Here is a 21,665-nt window from a genome sequence, read left to right on the forward strand (position 1 = left end):
GTCGCACTTTATCTGTTACTGAACCTTGCTGAAGATACTCGAACTGAACTGAAGATGAGAAACAAGAACATTGTGCATATGCTGGTGAAGGCCCTGGATCGAGAGAACTTTGAGCTGCTCATCTTGGTGGTGTCCTTCCTAAAGAAGCTCAGTATTTTTATGGAGAACAAGAATGACATGGTAGGTTCTAGAGTCTTCTACTGCTGTTGACAGAAGGAAGGCTACTGAAATGTAGGAGATTCTGCAGAGTGGTGAATGTTGCTGAAGGAAGGAAAGGGGCTGGAATGATATGGAAAAATGTTTAGAGTGCTGTAATGCTGTTGATACAAGGAAGGTACTGCAGATATATAGGGTAACTACTATCTTGGAATGCAGCTTCAAGGAACAACTTGCAAAATCAGGATCCAATCAATTTAATGCATGCTGAGTCCAGTTTTGGGTCTTTCTCATCCATGATACAGGCTGCTGCGATACCGTATGCTGGCCGTAGCACACAGCTCAACGCGCATTTTGGATGTGTGTCCATAACCCCTAATGCAAAACGAGCATCCATTTTCATAACCTGTTGCTGTGCCAGGTTAGGAAACCAGACGCTCTAAAATTGAGCGTCCATTTTCCTAACCTGACCACGGCACCTTTCTTTTTTTTTGGGGGGGGAGACATTCCTAATTTTATTTTATAATCCTCATTTGTATTTGTATGCTACTAATTCCAAGACCCAAAGCAGCTCACATGAAAATATGCATAATCTAGATATATAAATGTTCATGATTTTAGTGGAATAGAAGTTACGTTTTAAATAAATATCCTTGATAAAATCTTATTGTATCTTAAACTTGAGCAGATGGAAAATTTTGCAACCTTCACCTTTTAATCTTCTCGCAGGTCTTGGGCTTGCTGCCAAGGGATATCTGTAAGAGGTATTTCATATATCTTCTCCTGGAGGTATAACATGTACCATCTGGGAATTCTCCTCCAGTGAATAAAATATTTTTAGTGGGTAGGAGATGAATTTCTCAGACTCTAAGCAAAGGGAAGAGCAAGTATCTGCAGACTGTTTGGATTTAAATGGTCTTGACAGGAAGAACATAATATAGCAATGTTGCTTGTCTCATTGTTTTTGAGCAGGACCTTAATAGGATTATGCACCAATACTTTTGTAATGAACAAAACTTTATGGTGAAGAGGGTTGGGATATTTCCAGATTTGGTTAGAAGAATGCAAGAACATAGAAAACTTTTCTTTGCTATGTGCCAGAGATTAGTGCTCTTGGGGCCACATCTCTTTTAAGAAATCCTTGCAAATGCCTTGTGAAATATTCTTGTGTTATCTGGATTCTCCAAGGACAAGCAGGATGACCATCTTCACACATGGTGACATCATCCGAAGGTGCCAGGCATGGAAAAACTAAGTCAAAGTTTCTAGAACTTTGACTGAGCTTCACTGGGCATGCCCATGGCATGCTATTATGTCATGCATCCATGCAGAATCCCTTCAGTCTTTTTCTGCGGAACCCGCAAATTGCAGTTTGAGCCTCTCTCTCTTTTCAGAAGTTTAGTGTGATTTTATTTATTTATTTATTTCGAGGCTTTTTTATACCGAAGTATAGCGGGATGCCTTCACTCCGGTTTACAGGATAAACAACTTATACATAGTGGTGACCAATTGGTAACTTATACAAATATGAATATAACATCTTATATAACTTAAATAACTTGGTAAACAGGTTGGTGACAACAGTCACTGGGGCACTCTAGCAGGGAGCTGAGATAGGGTGGGGGGGGCTAGGGGGAATCAGCTGAGGCGGGCTGGATAGAGGGCTGTGTAGCAAAAATTGAAGAACAAGAGACAAGGAGGAGAGGGCGGGAGGGGGGGTGAAGGAGGATGGGATGCCATAGGGGTGGTAGGGAGAGGGGAGGGGTGCTTTTCAGTGCTCTCCTTCCATTTTTGGCTGCCTCTCGTGAGGTCCATGGTCTCTTCCTCTGTAGTTCCCTAGGTAAGGGCTTTTGGCATTTTTCTACATTTCCATTCGCTCCCATTCCCCGGGGTAGTGGGGATGTCTGTGCCTGCCCACCATTGACACTCCTCCGCCATCAAGTTTGATTTTGCATGCCTTTTGTTTCACTCCGCCATGTCTAGGGGTTCCAGCACTGCTTTTGATGCTGCAGGATCATATCTATAATGAACCCTCATGATAGATATTTCCTGTTCTTGGGGGCATTACATGATGTCTAGGGATGCCATAAGTGCGGTGAAATGACCCCAAAAGGGCTTATGGAACTTCTGTTTGGGCACCAGAAGACTGATCCAGGTGCATTGGAGGCTAAACACGAAAGAATCCCGAAGCCGATGGTATGCGAGCCATCAACTTTGGGGGAAGCCAATGGTTCCACTGTGAGTAGGGAACAGAGAGACAGACTATCAAAGAAGGCATTGGGTTCCACCTCTTCGACCTCTGCATTGAGGAAGACCCATGCCAAGCATTGAGGGAAGCCGAAGAAGTATCTATTCCCATCAATACATGGTGCAGAGAGCAGGGTCAGTCTGACATCTGCCAAGAAGCACCCCCCAGCCAAGTGTTCTTGTGGTGAGGAGAGCTCATCCTTTACACATGCCAAGGACCCACATCAGTTTCCACCAGTCCTGGTGTTTGCCACTGTTTATGCTCTTGGTTCAAAAGAGGATGTTGCACTTCCTACTTCCCATTTGGTACTGGCATTGGCAGTGTTCGAGGAGGGGGCTGGAAAAACAAATCCCAGCAGGCTGTGGAAAAAGCACTGCAAGCTTTCAATGCTGAAGCATTTTTTGAGCCACTGTATTCTTTTCTTTATTTCCTCGAGTAGCTGCTTGATTCTCTTCAAGTGCTCGCTATGCTGTATCAAAGCTGGCATCAATGTCCATCATGTCGCTGGTGCCTAGAGAGACATCGAGGTCGGCATCTGCTGGCTTTTGGCTGATTTCTGGCTCCTCAGAAGAGGAAGCTTCCCTGAGATGTTGAGGGTTCTCTAGATCCAGTCCCCCACAGCCAGTTGCACTGGTCCACATTCCTCTGGCTAAGGACAAATCGCAGAAAGTCTTCCACTGCTGAGTGTAGGGAGTCGGGTTCTCGGTATTCATGGAAGTACTGCTATGACTCAGCAAAGATCCATGGATCTCCCTTTGGCCTTCTCCTCCACTGGATAGAAGGAAATCCCTTCCTGAAAACCTCTCCTTCCCTGCCTTTATTAGGGAAATGGCTGAGACCATTTCATTTACATTGCAGATGAAGGAGGAGTCCAGAAACATGTTGCTGGACATTCTCTAGTATATAGAGCCCCCCATTGAGATTGTGGCAGTCCTAGTTCACAAGCTCCTTCAGGAGGTACTATTGAGGATATGAGAAACTCCTTCTGTGGTTTCCATCAACAAGATGAATGCAGTTTTTGCTCAAATGGTATCTGTTTCAATAAGCATTAGCTGCCACATCAATCTGTAGTGGTCAAATCTGATTTCAAAAAGGCCAAAAGATCTTGGTGCCCCAGGGAGGGATTTTCAGGGCCGTGGATTCTATTGGGAGGAAAGGTTTTCAGGATACTATACTGATAGCCAATATAGCGGCCTACCAACTCTTTATGAGCTAGTACATGCAAAACATGGTGCAGGGAGTGACCAAGCAGCTTCCTCAAAAGCAGCAGGACACCTTCCTCTAATGGACAAAGGGTTGGACTGTGGAAAATGCAGGGCCTATTTTACTAATGATGATTTCAAAGCAGCATCGAGAGTCTCTCACTTATGGATTGGGGCATACATCCACCTGGCTTCAGGCCTCCAATCTCCATCTGGAAGTTCAGGACTTGCTGATGTGCCATGCTCTGGAGAGAATCTCTTGGGGAGATAAGGTCAAGAATACAGTGGCACAGATAATGGATCACTGTGAAATGGTCCAGAAGCTCTCCACAGCTACTTCAGATCCAGCCTTCTCTTCCAGGAGGTACCAGAGAAAATGGCAGAGAAAATGCTTCTTCCGCTCAAAGAGTCATTACACTCTGGCCCCCTAGACCCAAGGATCTTGACTAAATTCATCAGAAGAGAAATGTTCAAGGTGGTTTCCCTGGGCACCTTACTTGCCATCCTTCAAAAAGGGGACTGGCTCTGCTTTTTCAATCTAAAGCATGCTTACACTCACACAGAAATTTCATCCAGTCACAAGAAATATCTCCAATTCATAGTAGGAAATCACACCTCCATTAGTATCTCGTTCTGCCATTTGGGCTTGCATCTGCCCCATGTGTCTTTACAAAATGCCTAACTATGGTGGCAGCACACTTGCATCAGCCGAAGGCACACATGTTTCCTTGGACCAGAGCCGAGGAATTAAAGCACATAACCATCATAGTATTGGAGTTACTAGGGTTCGTCATCAACTATCCCAAGTCTCCCCTCAGCCCTTCACCTCAATTGGAGTTTATTGGAGTTCTGCTAGACACGACTAAGGAAAAAGCCTTCCTTCTGCAGCAAAGGGCCATAACTTTGATGGCTGTAGCGGAAGAGATCCAGATGTCAGCAGACATCAGTGTGACACATATTGAGGCTTTGGGGCATTTAACTCCCATAGCCCATCTATATATGGGAAGCACCCAATGGACCTTGAGGTCTCAGTGACTACAGGCCATGCAGGAACTCTGGGACAGTATCTGGATCAGTCAGCCACTCAGGTATTCTGTTCTGATGATGGAACAATTCCAGTCTGAACAAGTGAATCCCTTTCCAAATTTCTCCGATCCAAATTATCCTCATGACAGATGCGTCTGATCATAAAATCATACAAAAAAGAAATACAAAATTATAAAACCTCAACCTACAGGGAAAGCAGTGAATCATGTAAATAACTGTCCTGGCTAATAAGCATCTCTTACATAATAGAACCACACTATGCTTGTTTTAAAAAAAAAAAAAAAAAAGAAAAAAAAGTTTTTTTAAAGCCTTTTAAAACTTTTAATACAGCTCTACAACTCACAGGAGCAGCCATTGAGAATGATAAGTCTTGTCTCAACCAAAATGAGCTTCGCAAAGACAAGGCACATCTAGTAGCGTCATTTGGGAGGAAAATAGAGATCTTTTTGGAACATATGGTTTGAGTAAGTGACCAGTCCATGGTATTGAAAGATGCCCGATCATTTTATGTACCAGTATAGTTGTTTTATATCTGATCCTCCATTTGATGGCCAACCAATGTAGATCAGATAGAACTGGCTTAATGTGTTCTAGATTCGACTGTCCAGAAATGCTGCAGTGACATCAAGTACACTATGGATAATCCTAAATAAAGTACATTGCAGTAATCCAATAGTGGCATAATCAATGCTTGAACTACCAGATGGAAAGCAGGGATTCAGAAAGCTTTCTAAAGGGCATATAAGACATAATTTGTAGAAGCCGGAGCTGATGACTGACTTGATTTTTGGAACCAATCTCAAGTTAGTCGATCAATACTCCAAGACTTCGCCACTCTCTTCTGGCTGCTGATGTACATATTCTCTGTTTTTGCCAGATTCAGAACAAGCCTGATTATATCTTGACTATATGAGCTCCCTTTGGTTTGAGCTGTCTGTAGCAGTGGCGTAGCCAGAATTTATTTTTTAGGTGGTCCAAGGTGGGCCATAGACGTACAGGTTTGAGCCCTACTAGTTGTACTCTTATCAATAAGTTATGCCTTAGCATGCACCTTACAATGGGTTTCTAAGTAGTCTGCAACAGCTGTTATGTATCATGAGTGAAACTTTTAAGAATATTTTAACTCTTATTATTTCAAGCACTCACCAACTTTAAAAATACCTTGTTAATCTGTATTTATTTTATAATTATTTCAGTTTATAAATTCCAAAGAATATCATAAAAAGCAAAGAACACATAATAAACATCAGATCCAATCATGTACTAAAACAAATATCAATGTATTCTTTCATGAATCCTCTTTCCAGAAAGGCAGAGATCATGACAGTAAAATGGCATAATCATAAGAGCAGGTGCAGAGCAGAACCAGAACAGTTCATATTATAAGCCAACATGAAGAAAAATATTCAAATTCTGATGTCACCTCAGCAAAAAAAACAAACAAACAAACTCCCTCCAGTGCTAAACATTTTGTGAAGTAACACAAACCCCTGCAAAAAGGACGCACAGAACCTTGCTGTACCATACAATCACAGCACTGATTTTCAGGACTCAAACAGTAGCTACCTTATAAAAAAAAAAAGCAGCAATGCAAATACTACAGCTGGCCCTAGAACATTAATATAACACCTACAGGGATAACAGAACAAGCTGGACTGCTACAAATCCCTACAGAGAAACTACACGCTAGCAGAAATACTGAACCTCAGACACATACAGGCAGAACACAGACCAACCCTTACCAAATACAGAAATAAGGGACATTAGAAACAGAAACATGCAGAGAAAACCAAAATAGCCTCAGAAACCACTCTCTGAACAGTGGAACTGTAAAGAGCAAAATATAATAAATGCATATACCCAAAGATGGCATAGTCCAATAGCTAAAACATATATATATTTTTTACCTTTGTTGAATGACCTTTTTATTTTTCTAATTGGTTGGTCCCAGTCTCTTTTTTTTCCATTTTCCCCTTGTCAGTCTTTTCCTAATTCCTTCTCCAGGGTCACTCTTCTCTGTCCTCCTATCTTTTTCCCTTCCTCTCTCTCACACCCAAACAGGCTCATGCTTTCTCATAGACTTCCTCACACTTAGAAGCTCTCATTCTCATATGCTCTGTCACACAACCAAAGTTTACTCACTCACTGTCACACATCCAGGGACCTATTCTCTCACATACATACACAAACACACACACACCCCTTAAGCTCCCATTCTCTCATACACCCCCCCCCCCAGGCCCCCATTCTGTCATACACGCAAACAATGGCCCCCATTCTCTCATACACGCACGCACACAGAGGCTCCATTCTCTCATGTACACACGCGCACACATGGCCTCGCTACCAAGCCCCTTCTGCTGGCACAGAGATGGGCTCCTACATCTGTCTTGCTTTGACAGGCCTCCACCTTTGCTGCTGCAGCCTTGTTTCGGCGGGCCTCCTCTTTCACAGCCGCGGGCAAGGGCTGTCATGGTGGCCTTGGTTTGGCGGGCCCTCTTCGGCTGCAGGGATGAGGTCCGTGGTGGCCATTCTTCAGGCTTGTTGGGTAGCCCTCTTTAGATGAGCCTGAGCCCAAATTGGGTGGGCCAGGGCCCACCCACGGCTATGCCACTGGTCTGTAACCTCTCTCTAATTTTTTATTTAGGGAATCAATGCCTGACAGTTTCTGCATTCTGGGACTGACTTTTGGCAATATTTTGGAAATCCAAAGTAATAGCATATCTCCATGATATTACTAGTGTTACACCTCGTGGGGGCCTTTTCATTTACTTTTGCTTTCTATGTCATGAGAATTGTGAAAAATGCTAGGATATCCTGGTGTGCTTCCCTCTGACGCCCTGACGAGCTCTCCCTGCTGAGACACATGTTATTGTTTATAAAGCCTCTCATTCATTCCTTGGTCACTTGGCATTTGGTTTCTTATAACTCCTAGGCATGCGTAAATTTATCCTCAACACATGTCCTTAGGTGAGAATCCTCAGCTGACTGGGTATTTGAGTTTATACAATTTTCTGCTGTTTCTCTGCTAGCAAGTGCCATAAGCCACTGGTTATTCTGTGACTTTTTCAATGGGATGTAGCTCTGAAATCACCTCTGATTCTTCTAGCTCTCTCCTGTTGGTTTTCTAAACCTTAACCGTTTTTTGTGTACATGTCATACTTATTACAAGATTTTCTGGTGGAACACTCAGCCGGTTATCTCTGCAATCCTTCTACCTTGACCTTTAGAAAGCTTAATGATTTTAAGTACTTAATTCAGCATTGCTCATTCATTTATTTGAGGTTCTCTTGCATTTTGCTTGTGTGTATTAATTTAAATTTATTTGCAGGTCTTTGGGCAACTGTAAAAACAAAAAACTTTTCGTTTTTGCCTCTTGATTGTGTTGGTTCTCTAATTTTCTCACCTTGCTTTTCAGTATTTCTGGAACGTTCTGCATCCTTTTGCACACACATACGATTTCTTTTTGGCAAAAATGTTTGCCTGCGTTGATTACATTTTCTATATGTGGCTCCTCTGTTGGTTAGCTCAAATACCTTTTGGATTCAGTGCTCCCACAAAATGATTTTAGATCTGTATCTTCTAGATGATTGCTTCACTTGAGGGATAATGTCTCCAGATGGGTTCGTTTTTTGGTTTTTTTTTTGCATACCATGACGGGCATGAACCTTGCTTGTAAGCTAGGGTGTATTGAGTATGATTTCACTCTCTTAATTTAATTGTACACGCCTTTCTTAATTCTTGCATTCAAGCAAAGAGTGCCGCCTTGTGGAGTTCATAAGATGTGTAATGTTTACTCATGGATATTTTCTCCAAATGGGTTAATTTTCTGCATATTGTGACAGGAATGAATCTCCCTTGGGTATGGTGAGAATGATCTTAAATCGCACAGATTTTCTGCTAATGCCCTCCTTCGTACTTGCGTTGTGCCAAAGAGAGGCTTGCTTTTTTTTTTTTTTTTTAATTTTGAGATGCATCAGTACATAACATCACACTCACAGCAAGCAGTTATATCCTTGCTCACAATGAAAATGAACATAATTTAGTACAACACTATATTAGAGACATCTGAAAAAAATTGTAAACTATACAAATAATCAGCTCAACTAGAATGATACAAAGGTTGATCAGTTAATATTTTGTCTCCCCTGCTAGTCTTCCATATCTTGTCAGAGGCCCCTTGCCTCTTAAGGAGACCTTTTCCATTTTAGTGATGTCTACCCCCACCGACTTCCAGTGGTTAATTGAGGGACATTCAGTAATAAGCAGTGGTAATACAAGCAGCATATATTAGCTGAATAGCAAGAAGTTTAGTGAATGTATTCAAGACGAGATCATCCTATTAACCCAAGAAACACAAGGATGCTGTAAGTTGACGTGGTTGACCCAAAATTTCCCGAATCAAAATCCCAACCTGTTGCCAAACATTGTTAACAATGAGAGAGTCCCACCGCATATGAAAATGAGAAGCGGAATCCCCGCACCCGCTCCAACATAGGGGGCTCACTGTGCCAAATAGGCGGGCCAATACAGTAAAGTCTGCGGGAGAGCGGGCGAACGCCTGCTCTCCCGGCGCACGCACCGGCCACTCACCGGTGTGCGCAATTCACTATTTAAATTAGGTCCGGCGGTAGATCCGGGTAAAAGGAGGCGCTAGGGACACTAGCGTGTCCCTAGCGCCTCCTTTTTGACAGGAGCTGCGGCTGTCAATGGGTTTGACAAAACCGGACGCTGGCAAAATTGAGCGTCCAGTTTTCGGCCCGACAGCCGCGGCCCGAATTCAAATTTTATTTATTTAATTTTTTTTAACTTTTTTTACTCTTCGGGACCTCCGACTTAATATCACTATGAGGAGGGTGCACAGAAAAGCAGTTTTTACTGCTTTTCTGTGCACTTTCCCAGTGCCGGAAGAAATTAGAATGTGTGGCTTGGCTGCACATTTTACTTTCTGTATCCCGCGCGCATACCTAATAGGGCCATCAACATGCATTTGCATGTTGAGGGCGCTATTAGGTGCCGCGGGTTGGACGCGCGCTTTCCTCCCCTTACTGAATAAGGGGTAAGGGGAAACGTGCGTCCAATAGCAGGCTAACAGTGCGCTCTGTCGGAGCGCACTGTACTGTATCGGCCTGTTAGAGAGAACCAAGGGATATCTATGTATTCTGTGTAACAAACGAAACAACTCCTGTGCCTTCATCAAAGTGCCTTCTTGTGGCGTTCATAAGATGTAATGTTTACTCATGGAGAGTATCTCCAAATGGGTTAATTTTATGCATGGTGTGACAGGAATGAATCTCCCTTGTAAACCAGGTATGTTGAGGATGATCTCAGTCTCTCAAATGTACTGCTAATGTCATCCTCCATATTTGTATTGTGCCACTGAGAGCTTCCTTTTGGAGTAATTGGGGTGTTGCGTGCACAGGCAGCATGTCCTTAGACGTGCCTGGAATTTCTTCTTAATTAGGCTTGTGGTTCCCAATAAACTGAGACTATTTCTGTATCTTTTTGCCACATTTTCTTTGTCTCTGTGTCATTTGGTACTTGAGGAGCTTCTCCCCTCCTGCAACATAGTCCACAGTCTAGTCAATTAGTTCTGACATTGCTATTCTGGTGCTTTTCCCTTAATTATTAAAGATCTTAAATTTAGGGCCATTGCTTTTTGTAACTTGTCCTGAGATTATATTCCTCTTGCTTCCATTTTTTGGGCACATTCTCTTGATTTCACTCCTGTTTGGGTTGCATGGTGTCACTGACTTTGGTTACCTCCTTCTTGTATCTCACGAGCGTATTTATTTTGTGAAGAACCCTGACACACTTCAGTTGGCGCTGATCTTAAGTATTAACTTTTGCACCTCTGCTTTGCTGGTCTGTAGCTGCCTTCAGGGAACTACCTCTGGCGCTGCACTTTACTGCCCTCACAATCACTGTCAACACTCCTGCTTTCTTCCATGTCTTTACCACCATATGTGCAAGTGATTTTTCCTTCTTCGTCCCTAAACTGACGTCTTCCTTTTTCCCATCTGTTTTGAAATTAGCCATTGAAAGCTCATTTTTTATCCTTTAAGTTTGTCTTGCTGTTGGCTTAATCAGAATCTTTGTACTGCCTAACATTCAGTCTCTCAACTCCTCTGCACCATTCCTGACTTACCTTTTGTGTGACCTTTTATTCTATTCAGATAAGTTTCCCACAATAACTTGTTTTATTTGTAAAGCAGTTGAGATACGTTTGTCCGAATGACCCTATCTAAAACAGTACTACGAGAACCACTAGCTATGAAATTGTATGCACACTCTGGTTTTATTCTCATTACCAGGGCAGTGTGCGTGACCAATAGCCATGGCTTAATCTGCAGCTCAAGCTTGGTTTAGTCTTGTTGTTTTAAAGTAGTCTTGACAAGCATATCTCTTCACCTTAAGTCAATTATGATTGCTGAAGGTTATAGGGATGTTATTTCTGCTTCCATAAAGGTTCTCCCTCTTGCAAAGGATGGTAAAGAGTAGAAAGTGTAAAACGTCACAGAGCTATGGTGGAGCAGCAGTAATGAAATTGCAATTTTTTTTTCCCCATCTAAGGCCTATGTTAATCTCTGCTCCCTGCTGGGATGATGCTGAGATCCCCCAGTACCAAGTTAGAGAGAGGAGTTTTAGCTCCTAGACCTGGCTGATTGTGATCTACAGTGACTGTTCGCTTGTTTTATCTTCTTGCTCTTTTTAGAACAGTCAGTCAAGTGATGAGGAGTGGTCTAGTATTAAAATAACAAACCTCTTTAGGGTTTGTTGACTTTATTGACTTTAGAAAAGCATTTGACTCTTTGGCATCCTGGTCTCAACCTCAAACTACTGCAGACTAGAATTGGAGGAAAGATGTATGATATAATTAAATGGATGGATTCATCCATCAGTGTAAGGTAACGATAAGCAGCCTGCAGACAGACAGCTTCAGGCAGGAGCGAGGAGCGTCACATTTTTAGCCTGAGCCTCCACCCCCTTTATCATCTACATCAATGACCTCCTCACAGTATTGAAGGGAGCCCCTGGACTGAAACTGAGGGACTCTGTGACTGATATTCAAAAGAGCTAGGTGCCTATTTTAAAGAATTAGGTGCTTAGATCTGGCATATTGAAACTTTTTTCCCTACCTGAGCACCTAAAAGGTAGGCAGGGCCAGGGGAGAGGTCAAGGTGGAAGAATGAAGTTGGGCATTCAGTGCAGGGCACCTAAAATTTGGTAAGTGCCCAAATTTAGGAGCCTCAGTTTTGAAAACCTTAAGTTCCTAAGGCCTGGATTCACTATTCTCACGATACCAGGGGGCAGGGGGGGGCGGGCCTGCGAAAGCCGGCAGTCATCGCACCACTGCGGTGCTGCCAGCGATGTGTCCGCAGCGTCGGTCCAGTGCCGCTCCGACGACTCCTCTTCCGGTGCCGACTCCTCCCCGATCACCCTATCGCACGCGAAAACTCCCTTTTCGCGTGCGAAAGCTATTGAAAATGACCCCCTAAGTTTGCTGAAAATAGGTGTCCAGCTTTTTTGGACATCTCTGAAATCACATGCCTGCTGTATGTATGCCTCAAAGTCGGCAAAAAAAATTACATCGGCTAGTTACATGGTATACGTTATGAGTCCTACAGGTGAATATAGAAAATTTTCTAAAGGGCCTTCTGTGCAATAAAGAAATCAGTAACCAGTTTCTTGTCATCAGCAAAACTAATATTAAAGCAGTTCGATAGCATCAGTCAACCAGTTGTATATGGCCATGAAGTCCAGGTTCAACATTCATTCTAAACTGGACCGAACCTGAATAGAAACCCTGTACTTCCAGGTCTGTAACCACACCCCCATAGACATAGAAACTCCCAGAACAATGAGTGCGAAGCAGAGCCAGAACCTGTCCTTTTACTGCTCTCCATACTAAAAGAATATTCAAATCCCGGCATCACCTTAGAAATGACCACACAGACTTTCTCCTGTACAATTGCGAAGTAACACAAAACCCTGCAAAAACACGCTTGGCACCTATGTAGCAAACTTTACCATACTACCAGGAATGAAACACCAACAGCTTTATCTATAGCAGCAAATACTGCAACAGACCCCGGAACAATAATAAATGTATTGAGAGATGTACATTAAACTGCTACAAATCTTTATACAGAAACTACTAGCTTGTTTTTCACTGACAAAACACAAACACCCCCCCCCCCCCCATGTAAAGAATAAGTGATCACAAATTTAGAATTAGAAATGTGCAGACAAAATTTGAAATGGAAACCCCAAGAAACCAGATTCTGCATGCAGTGCAACAGTGGAGGAATAGAAACAGGAATGAGTTTCTTCCTGTATTTTCAAAAGCTAGCAGAAAATAAACTTCCTGTAAAAGAATGAGCAGGAAACTCTCTGCATAGTCTTGGGGAAAACAGGAGTAGCCGCGGCTGTAGCTGGAAATGGTCACATCCTGCCAGCAGGCCAGAAATGCGATATGACAATCCTGAACATCACCAGTACCATGGACCTGTCTTTATTTTTTTTCTTGCCTTGTATTTATTTATTTATTTATTTATTTATTTATAGTTTTTTATATACCACCGCTCATCAGAGATATCACGTCGGTGTACATAGAACAAGAACATACGCTGTGGCGTTATACATTTAACAAGAGTTGAAATCCATAATTTCCCTTCTGTATTGCTTTGGCAACACATACATATTGCCATATCAAAGTCTTGAATTGGAAGTAGGGAGCTGCAGAGTTTGTGTTTTGAATTGTGTTGCATGTTTGGGGATCCTGGGCCTGAGTTCTTCTGCCAGCCTGTGACCTTGCAGATTCACCTCCCCCTTCTAATTCAGAATCTGCCATTTAAACTCATGCTGACCTTGGCGAGTCACCTTCGGCCTAATGCTAATCTAAGTACTCCCATGTATCAGCTGTGAAGACTAATTTACATCTCTGTAATTCCCAAATCATTTGATGAGCTTTGCCCATTTTGGGAGTCAAATAAAACAAGTTATTTAGCCAGCAGCCAGCTGTAATAACAACTTAGATTGGAAGCTGCTGGATTAAATTTGAACCCTAAACAGCTGTTTTGGGCCGTCAATTCTTTTCTTCATCTCACAGTACTTTAATAGACCTCAGCAGCATCTGTTTTGACTTTTTCTCTCCAAAATCAAAACTAGCTGGTCCTCATTTATATTCTCCCCAGCTGTTCCTTTTCTGTCACTTTCTGACTTTTCTGCTGTGGATGTATCCACCTTCATCTATCACTCATAGCTATCAAAAGCCTATTTTGGTTCCTAATCCCTTCTCTTCCTTTTATGTTTGTTCTGCATTTAAGAGCTGCCCATACCAAAGCTCTGGGCAATATACAAATAAAAATAATCATCATTATTATAAAACACATTAAAATAACATCAAAAAGAGAAAACAAAACTGCATTGAAAAAAAAAATTAAACAAGCATCAAAAATAGTAAATAGTAGATTGGGACTAAAAACTAAGACATATGCCACCACATCGATCAATTGCCTGCTGGAATAAAAATGTCTTGAGCATGGCTTTAAGTCTTTGAACAGGTTGATAAGCAAATACTTTCAGGCAATCAGTTCTAAAATGCTGGTCCCGCCACAGAGAAGGCTTTCTCTCTGATTTCAGCGAAATGCGTCTGCTGCACTGATGGAACATCCAATAAGCTGCGTTGAGAAGAATGAAGAGGGGGCGTTGGGTTACAAATACAAAATATAGAGTTTGCCCAAGGAAAATAATTAAGCCCTAAGAGTTTCTGATCTTAAATTTTACACGCCATATCTTACATATACATATGCATAACTTACAATACAGGAGTAATGTGTTCAAAAGAACATAAGTTGACATACTGGGTTAGACAAAGGGGCCATCAAGCCTAACATCCTGTTTCCAGTAGTGACCGGTCCAGGATACAAGTACCTGGCAAATACCCAAGCAGTAAATAAATCTGGAAATCAGCCAAGTTGCATCATTCCGTAATATCTGCAATGCCTTTAGAGCATAGTTTCAATAATCAATTAGCCTGCATGACTGTTTAAAATCAGAGGCATCTAAAGGTGACTTTAGATCTCTGAGCAGGCGAAGTTTGAAGAAGCCGGCTCTTACTACTGAATTAATATGTTTATGGAATGTCAGATTGAATCAATTATAATTCCCAAACTTTTAGTATTCTCTACACACAGGATTGAAGGAACTCTGTCAATACCAGGATGCTGCAGAACAATTATCTCTGTCTTAGAGAAATTAAGTAGCAATTTATTAAGGCTTATCCATTTTCTAACTGCCGACAAGCAAATGGCAACCATCTTGGAGGTTTCAGACCTTGAAGGGTGTATTGGAATAAAAAACTGAATATCATCAGCATGTAGAGTTTTGTTCCTGCTGAGGAGATGGGTGCCATATACCTATTAAAGAGCATAGCTGAAAGGGCTGATCCCTGGGGTAGAGAGATTGCCAAGTTGAGCTATTGTTACTGTAGTGATTGATTGGAAAGAAAAGATGTCAACCACCAGAGTACAAGATCTGAGACACCATATTCTCTTAAGCGATATAGGAGGATTGGGTGGTTCAGTGTGTCGAAAGCAGCAGATATATCTGAAAGGACGAGGGCAAAACTTTACCTGGTATCAGATCCTCTTCTCACGATATCCAGTGTAGAGAGAAGTAATATCTCTGTACGCAGCGATTTTCTGAAGCTGGACTGGTACTGATCATGAACTTGTTTATATTCTTATTTGCTACTTCTTCCCTATCCTCTGGACCCTTTCTTGCCATTTTTAACTATCTTTTAAGAAACCTTCCTTTGACCTTCAGATCCTGCATACTAGCATACTGTTAAATTACTGCCTGGCCTATGACAGGTTCTCAAAAAATGTAATATTTCAAAACTAGCTGCATATTTTTGCTATTATTTTTCTGCTTGATCCTGGTCAGTCTGGTGTACACAGCTTTATTCCATTTGCCTGTCATGCTCCTGTCAGCATGGCTCCTATTGTATTTGATCTTTCATCTGCCTTTGACTCTGAGACTTACTCTGTACTCTTTTCCTCAAGCTTTTTCTTGGCCTGGTTCCAGTGTTGCCTTTCTCAGACGTGTAACCCACTGGGCTGCTGTTAGCACATGAACTGTTTGAAATGGCTCTTGCCTGGCCCCTGGGACACAGGATGTGTGTCCTCCGCATTCACTGCTCCTCCCACTGCTTTGCTTACAAATCTGCTCCTCTGCTGGAAGCAACAAAGATGGAGGGAGTGGAGAGCGGGCCCAGCAGCAGCATGATCGTATCGGGAGGTAGAGCTGTAGGTGAGGGGAGAAGAGAGAAAAGAAATGATGGAGGAAGAAATAGCAAAGGCAAAGCTTACAGGAGGAGAGGAACATGATGGAGAAGGGTTAGGGACGGGAGACCAAGTCCTGCCAGTGTGCTGGCAAGAGGAAAGGAGTTGGCAGGGATGGGGTAGGAAGTGGAAAAACAGAGAAAGGAACAGAAGAGAGGATAAAATAAAATGTTTGTGTTTTTATATGCCGTCATTCCATGTGAGAATCACTAGTTCATAAGGGTGTACAGGTTTGACATTCATAAATAAATAACGGAAAAACTGAGGCAGGCAGACGTACAGGAAGGAGGGTGGGGAAACATTTAGGGATAGGGGGTTAAAAGATAGTTTCATTTAGGAAAGACATAGCGGGGGGAATTAGTCCGGGCAGTTCTGGTTTTCAGACTCATGGCGAACTGGGGTTTTTTGTCAGTCAGTAGGCATTTGTGAATAGCCAAGTTTTTTTTAGCTCGCTCTTAAATGTTTTAATGTCTGTTATTGTTCACAGTTCCATAGTGTTGGGCCAACAACAGAAACCGCTCTTTCTCTTGTTTGTGTTAGATGAGAATTTCTTATGGTTGGGATTTCAAGGAGGCCTTTGTGTTGTGATCTGAGCGTTCGTGGTGGAATATGTGGTTTAAATGTTCTAGGACAGGCAGAGAAGCAGGAGGGGGAATGTGGGAAGAGTGGACAAAAAGGGAAAGGTAGGAGTGGAAGGCCGGAAAGAAAATCAAATTAAAAGAAGCAGCAGCATTCACAGAGAGACCAGCCAGTGTTGTCTCTTGTCAAGGCTACTGTTTGTATTGGTGAGTCAGCCTCTGGCGGAGCACATTAGGTCTCTCCAGGTCAAAAGGGTAGTGGTGCAGGGACTAGAACGAAAAATTGCTCTATATACTGATCTGGAAAGATCAATGCTGGCCCTACTGGGCACACTGAGTGCCTTCGGAGCGTTCTCTGGTTAAAAAATAAATGCAGATAAATCTGACATTTGCCATTGAATAGAGAAGAAATGAATACATTTAGAAAAGGTAAAATGTCTCTTTATGTGGAATAATAGTATAAAATAATTTGGAGTAAAGATTTCTGCCAATCTGGCAGTCATATTATAACATGCTGCCGACCATGGGGTGCTGCACCTCACTGTCCCAGGCCCAGCACTCTGTCCTGCAACTTGCTAAGGCCTCCCAACGTGGCTCCCGGACTCCTGCTCCTTTGCTGCATTCTGCTGCTCGGAGCTTTATAGGGCCAGCGCCCAGGACTTCCTATGACGCAAAGTGATGACATTAGCATTTGCTCGGGCGTAAAAGGAAGCTCACTCTTCCGGGCAGGCGCCTGAGCAACAAGTCCTGACTCTGCCTTCCTCTGCGTCTGGCTTTCCCTCATTCTGACTTCTGATTGAGGCCCAGTCTTTTTATTGCATTAAAGAATATTGCTACCATGATTGGTTCCACAGATTTTATCAAAGCCCCCATCCTTGCTGGAGAGGTTGATATCTATGACCTCGCCCTCTAATCATTGAATAGTAGGATAAATCCAAAGCAATTCAATGGAGGTTGGAGCCAGAAATTCCAAAACTTCTGAAGTTACGAGATAAGGAAAGACAGGGAAACCGAATCAAAAGAATGGGACCAAATTATTGATGGGATGTGGAAATGTTCGATATAATAGAGCAGCAGTATAGGTTACATATGAGAAGCATATCTGTCCCTGGTGTGCCTGAGACAGGACCTGACACATGCTGGAGATTCCGGGGAGGTAGGGGGAGACCTAATGTGCATATCGTTTATCAAAGAGTTATTGGGATAGTCTTAAGGCATATTTTAAGCAGATGACCCTAGAGTGTATGTACTTTATTATTTGCCAGCACAGTCTGGAGATGGCAAAAGATTGAGTGTAATTAAGAAATTATTGACTAACATGGAAAAGAATCCACTGGACATGTGTATGTAATTATATTAAGTTGACTGAGGATTTGGTTGGGTATTGAGGGGAGAATAACTGGACTCGAAAACAGGCATAGTAAATGGGGTATATTTCTGTATAGTATAACTCAGGTTGTGTGGTTAATACTGCCAATGTTGCCATGTTTACGTGTAATAAAGCAAATGGTTCAGCATATTGAATATTTTTTTTTTTGAGTTTAAGAAGTTAATACCTACTTTTTATTGGTTAGAGTCTTGTATAGCCAAATCGGTGAAGGGCTATTTCGGTGGTGGCACCTACACTTTGGAATTTGGTGCCTGTTGATGTTAGGATGGAAAAGAATTATCTTGTCTTCTGAAAAAAAGATTGACCTGGTGGTTTCCTAGAATTAATTGATTAGATATTTATCTGATTAATTTCTTTTGGATTTCGCTAGATATGGCATATAAACTGGTTTGTATGGTCTCTGGGGATGGTATTTGTACAATTCCCTGGATGAAAATGGTGTTTATGATGATTTTAAGGATTCCCATGCTGACAGTGCAATCCGGTATTTTTGTGCGTGTTACATTTTGTTGTGTGGTGGTTGTGTCTATTCAATGTTATAAAGTGTTTTGGATGACTCTGAGTCGGGAAAGTGGTCAGCAAGAAATTTTAAATGAAAATTATGTAAGTAATGTATTGATGTGCAAAAACATACAAGAAAAATGTACAGGTTTGTTAAGTTACACACTTAAGTTGAATAAAAAAAAAAATCTCCATGTGATGCAGCTGGTGCCCCTCCCCCTCCCCCTCTTTTTTTTTCCTGCAAATGCCAGTATCTGAAGTACAATTTCAGAAATGGGACTTAATGGGGCTTTCAGCAGGAGGTGGCCAGACCTTCTGCCTGGATGGTTGTTACCCATAATTGCTCTTGAGTTGGAGTTTGATCATATAGTACGTTTGCAATCTACAAACCCCCCCCCCCCCCCCCTTGTACACTAAAGCAAACATTTGTGGGAGAGTTGTCACTCCCTGCAGAAAAATGTGATTGAGTCTAGTTTCAGAATGTGGAAGCTGTGTGAGGAGATCGTGCTGCTCAGACATCACGGTCACAGAGGAAATAAGAGGGTGGGTTACTTATGCCCACTTCTCTGTGAATGCCTGCCCCACGGACAATCCTGGTGCACGTGTTCCTGTAAACTAGACTTCATGAGGGCTTTAGGGACAGAGGACAGTTTCCCCCCCCCCCCCCCCCCCACATCCCCTTTAAAACTGGAGGGAGAATGAAAAACGTTGTAGCTCCATAGGTTCTCTCCAGGTTGAGAGATGGATTATGGGTGAATGTGATCAGGTAGCCATGAATTTTTACTAACCAAATCTTGTTGGGCTGTTTGAAGTGATGTATAATTTACCGACAGTCCAGTTTTCAATGCAGTTTTGGCAGGTAATAGAGTATCTTACACCTGTAAATAGGCTGCCTGAAAATGGGGTGGCTGAACGTGTGCACATGGTTTCTCAAGGCGTGGAGAGGAGGCATTTACAGGGAGCTGCGGGGGGGGGGGGGGGGAGAACATCGAAATAGACTGCATTTACAAATTTACCAATGTACTTTTTCAAACAAATTTCCATGTGCGCACAATTCAAGTGCCCCAGGCTCAATGCCTTTCTGTAGCTCTAGAACTTTACTTTGACTTTCTCTTCCAGGCAGAAATGGATATCATTGAAAAACTGTCTAAAATGGTCCCATGCGAACACGAAGACTTGCTGAATATCACCCTCCGGCTGCTGCTCAACCTCTCCTTCGACACAGGCCTGAGAAACAAAATGGTGCAGGTGGGACTGCTGCCCAAGCTCACCGAGCTGCTTGGTAGGTTGAAATGCACTTCTTTTGTTAATGGGCAGGAGGCGTGGAGGGACACCCGTGGGATCTCTGTGTGCCAATCCTTTCTGCATTCGCCCTTTACAAGTAGGAAAACAAGCACTGGGAGCAGAGGAAGTGCCACAGGACCTAACTTTACTCCTGCTGTGTCTCTCTTGTACTGTCCTGTGCAGCAAACAGAGGGAAAGCAGGCACCAGTGCCGGATTAGATCAACACTTCTACTGGCACTTTCCCAAGAAATTCAGTAGTTTTATATGTTTTTTTTACCCTGTGTGTAACACAAGCTGTCTTGTATAGATAGTCACAGCATTCCTCTTCCTGATCCCTCTAGTGCTGTCATAGCACAAGGTGTATATATTTGTGTGTGTGTAACAAACTCTCCTCTGCAGTTAGAGCCATATCCTCCCAACTGATCCCGCTAGTGCTATTGTGTGTGCACGAGAAACTCTGTTCTCCAGTTACAACTGTCCCCTATTGCCCGATCTTAGGGTAGGAAGTAAGTTGTGATGGTTAACATTCAGTACCCCACATTCCACCCTATTCCAAGGCTCAGCTGTGGCATGATTAAACTTGGGAAATGCAAAATCTTGAAGCTTTTATTTTTGCTGTGAGTAATGGGAATATCAGTCTCTTTCTGCTTAACCAAAATATAATTACAAATGGTAAAATATGAAGGAAAATGATTGTAATTTAATTAGCTCGTTCGGCAGTTTGTTCTTTAATGCATAGATTATAATCTGAGTAAACGCCAGTCTATAATTAAAAGGTTTGAAACTCATTTGACCGTTAACTAATTGCACGCTAATGGTAATTTTGGTTTTGTGGTTCAGTCCTAAAGCTCCAGCATGCACATTGCTAACTCCGTTTGGGAATATGTAGGATAATACTCTCCAGCCCTCCGTGGAATTCGAAATGCATTGGACCAGAACTGTCCCACAAAGCAGGAAACTCTCTCTGCCTCTCTATAGTTAGCTTCAGATGGTTTTAAACATCTATAAATGTTTTGCAAACTCCTTTGTGTGGGGGAAAAAGTGAACTGAAGACTGCATAATAGAATGCTACTCGGATATATATTACAGTGTTTATTTTGATATGCTATAAAGTCAGGGTTGGAAAGATCCCATGTGCCAGATTAGCCAGACACCAAAAATTTGGTGCCTGATGTTGCAGGAGAATCATCAGGATCAGGCTGGATCGCAGCTGACACAGGCCCAAGTGAAGCTGCCATGCTGCACAGATGAGGCGCTGCAGCCCTGGTCTTTCATTAGCTGCTGGGCCACATAATGAAGAGGGATGGAAGAGACTAGGAGGGTCAGGGAGAAAGAAGAAAAGCAAAAATGAGCTAAAAATTACAATGAAAAAAAAAATTACAATAAACCCCTTCTCTTCCCCCCCTCCCCCCCCCCCCCCCCCCCCCAAATAGATGAAACAAATGGAAAAGCTACCAATGAAGTAGTTACACGATGTTAGGTTCCATATTAGGAGCTACCACCCAGGAAAAAGATCTAGGCATCATAGTGGATAATACTTTAAAATCGTCAGCTCAGTGTGCTGCAGCAGTCAAAAAAGCAAATAGAATGTTAGGAATTATTAGGAAGGGAATGGTTAATAGAACGGAAAATGTCATAATGCCTCTATATCGCTCCATGGTGAGACCGCACCTTGAATACTGTGTACAGTTCTGGTTGCTGCATCTCAAAAAAGATATAGTTGTGATGGAGAAGGTACAGAGAAGGGCAACCAAAATGATAAAGGGGATGGAACAGCTTCCCTATGAGGAAAGGCTGAAGAGATTGGGGCTGTTCAGCTTGGAGAAGAGACGGCTGAGGGGGGATATGATAGAGGTCTTTAAGATCATGAGAGGTCTTGAACGAGTAGATGTGACTCGGTTATTTTCACT

The 21,665-nt window shown here is 42.5% G+C and overlaps 1 protein-coding gene across 1 annotated transcript in view; it reads left to right on the plus strand.

The window, feature by feature from the left end:
• KIFAP3 (kinesin associated protein 3) overlaps nt 1-21,665 on the plus strand; it is a 204,249-nt gene that overhangs the window by 57,702 nt on the left and 124,882 nt on the right. Inside the window, exons 9-10 of the mRNA XM_029617575.1 lie at nt 2-180; nt 19,590-19,752. Coding sequence (XP_029473435.1) covers nt 2-180; nt 19,590-19,752 — 342 coding nt within the window. The remainder of the gene's footprint in view (nt 1; nt 181-19,589; nt 19,753-21,665) is intronic.

The sequence above is a fragment of the Rhinatrema bivittatum genome, chromosome 10 (assembly GCF_901001135.1).
Source record: "Rhinatrema bivittatum chromosome 10, aRhiBiv1.1, whole genome shotgun sequence".
NCBI lineage: Eukaryota > Metazoa > Chordata > Amphibia > Gymnophiona > Rhinatrematidae > Rhinatrema > Rhinatrema bivittatum.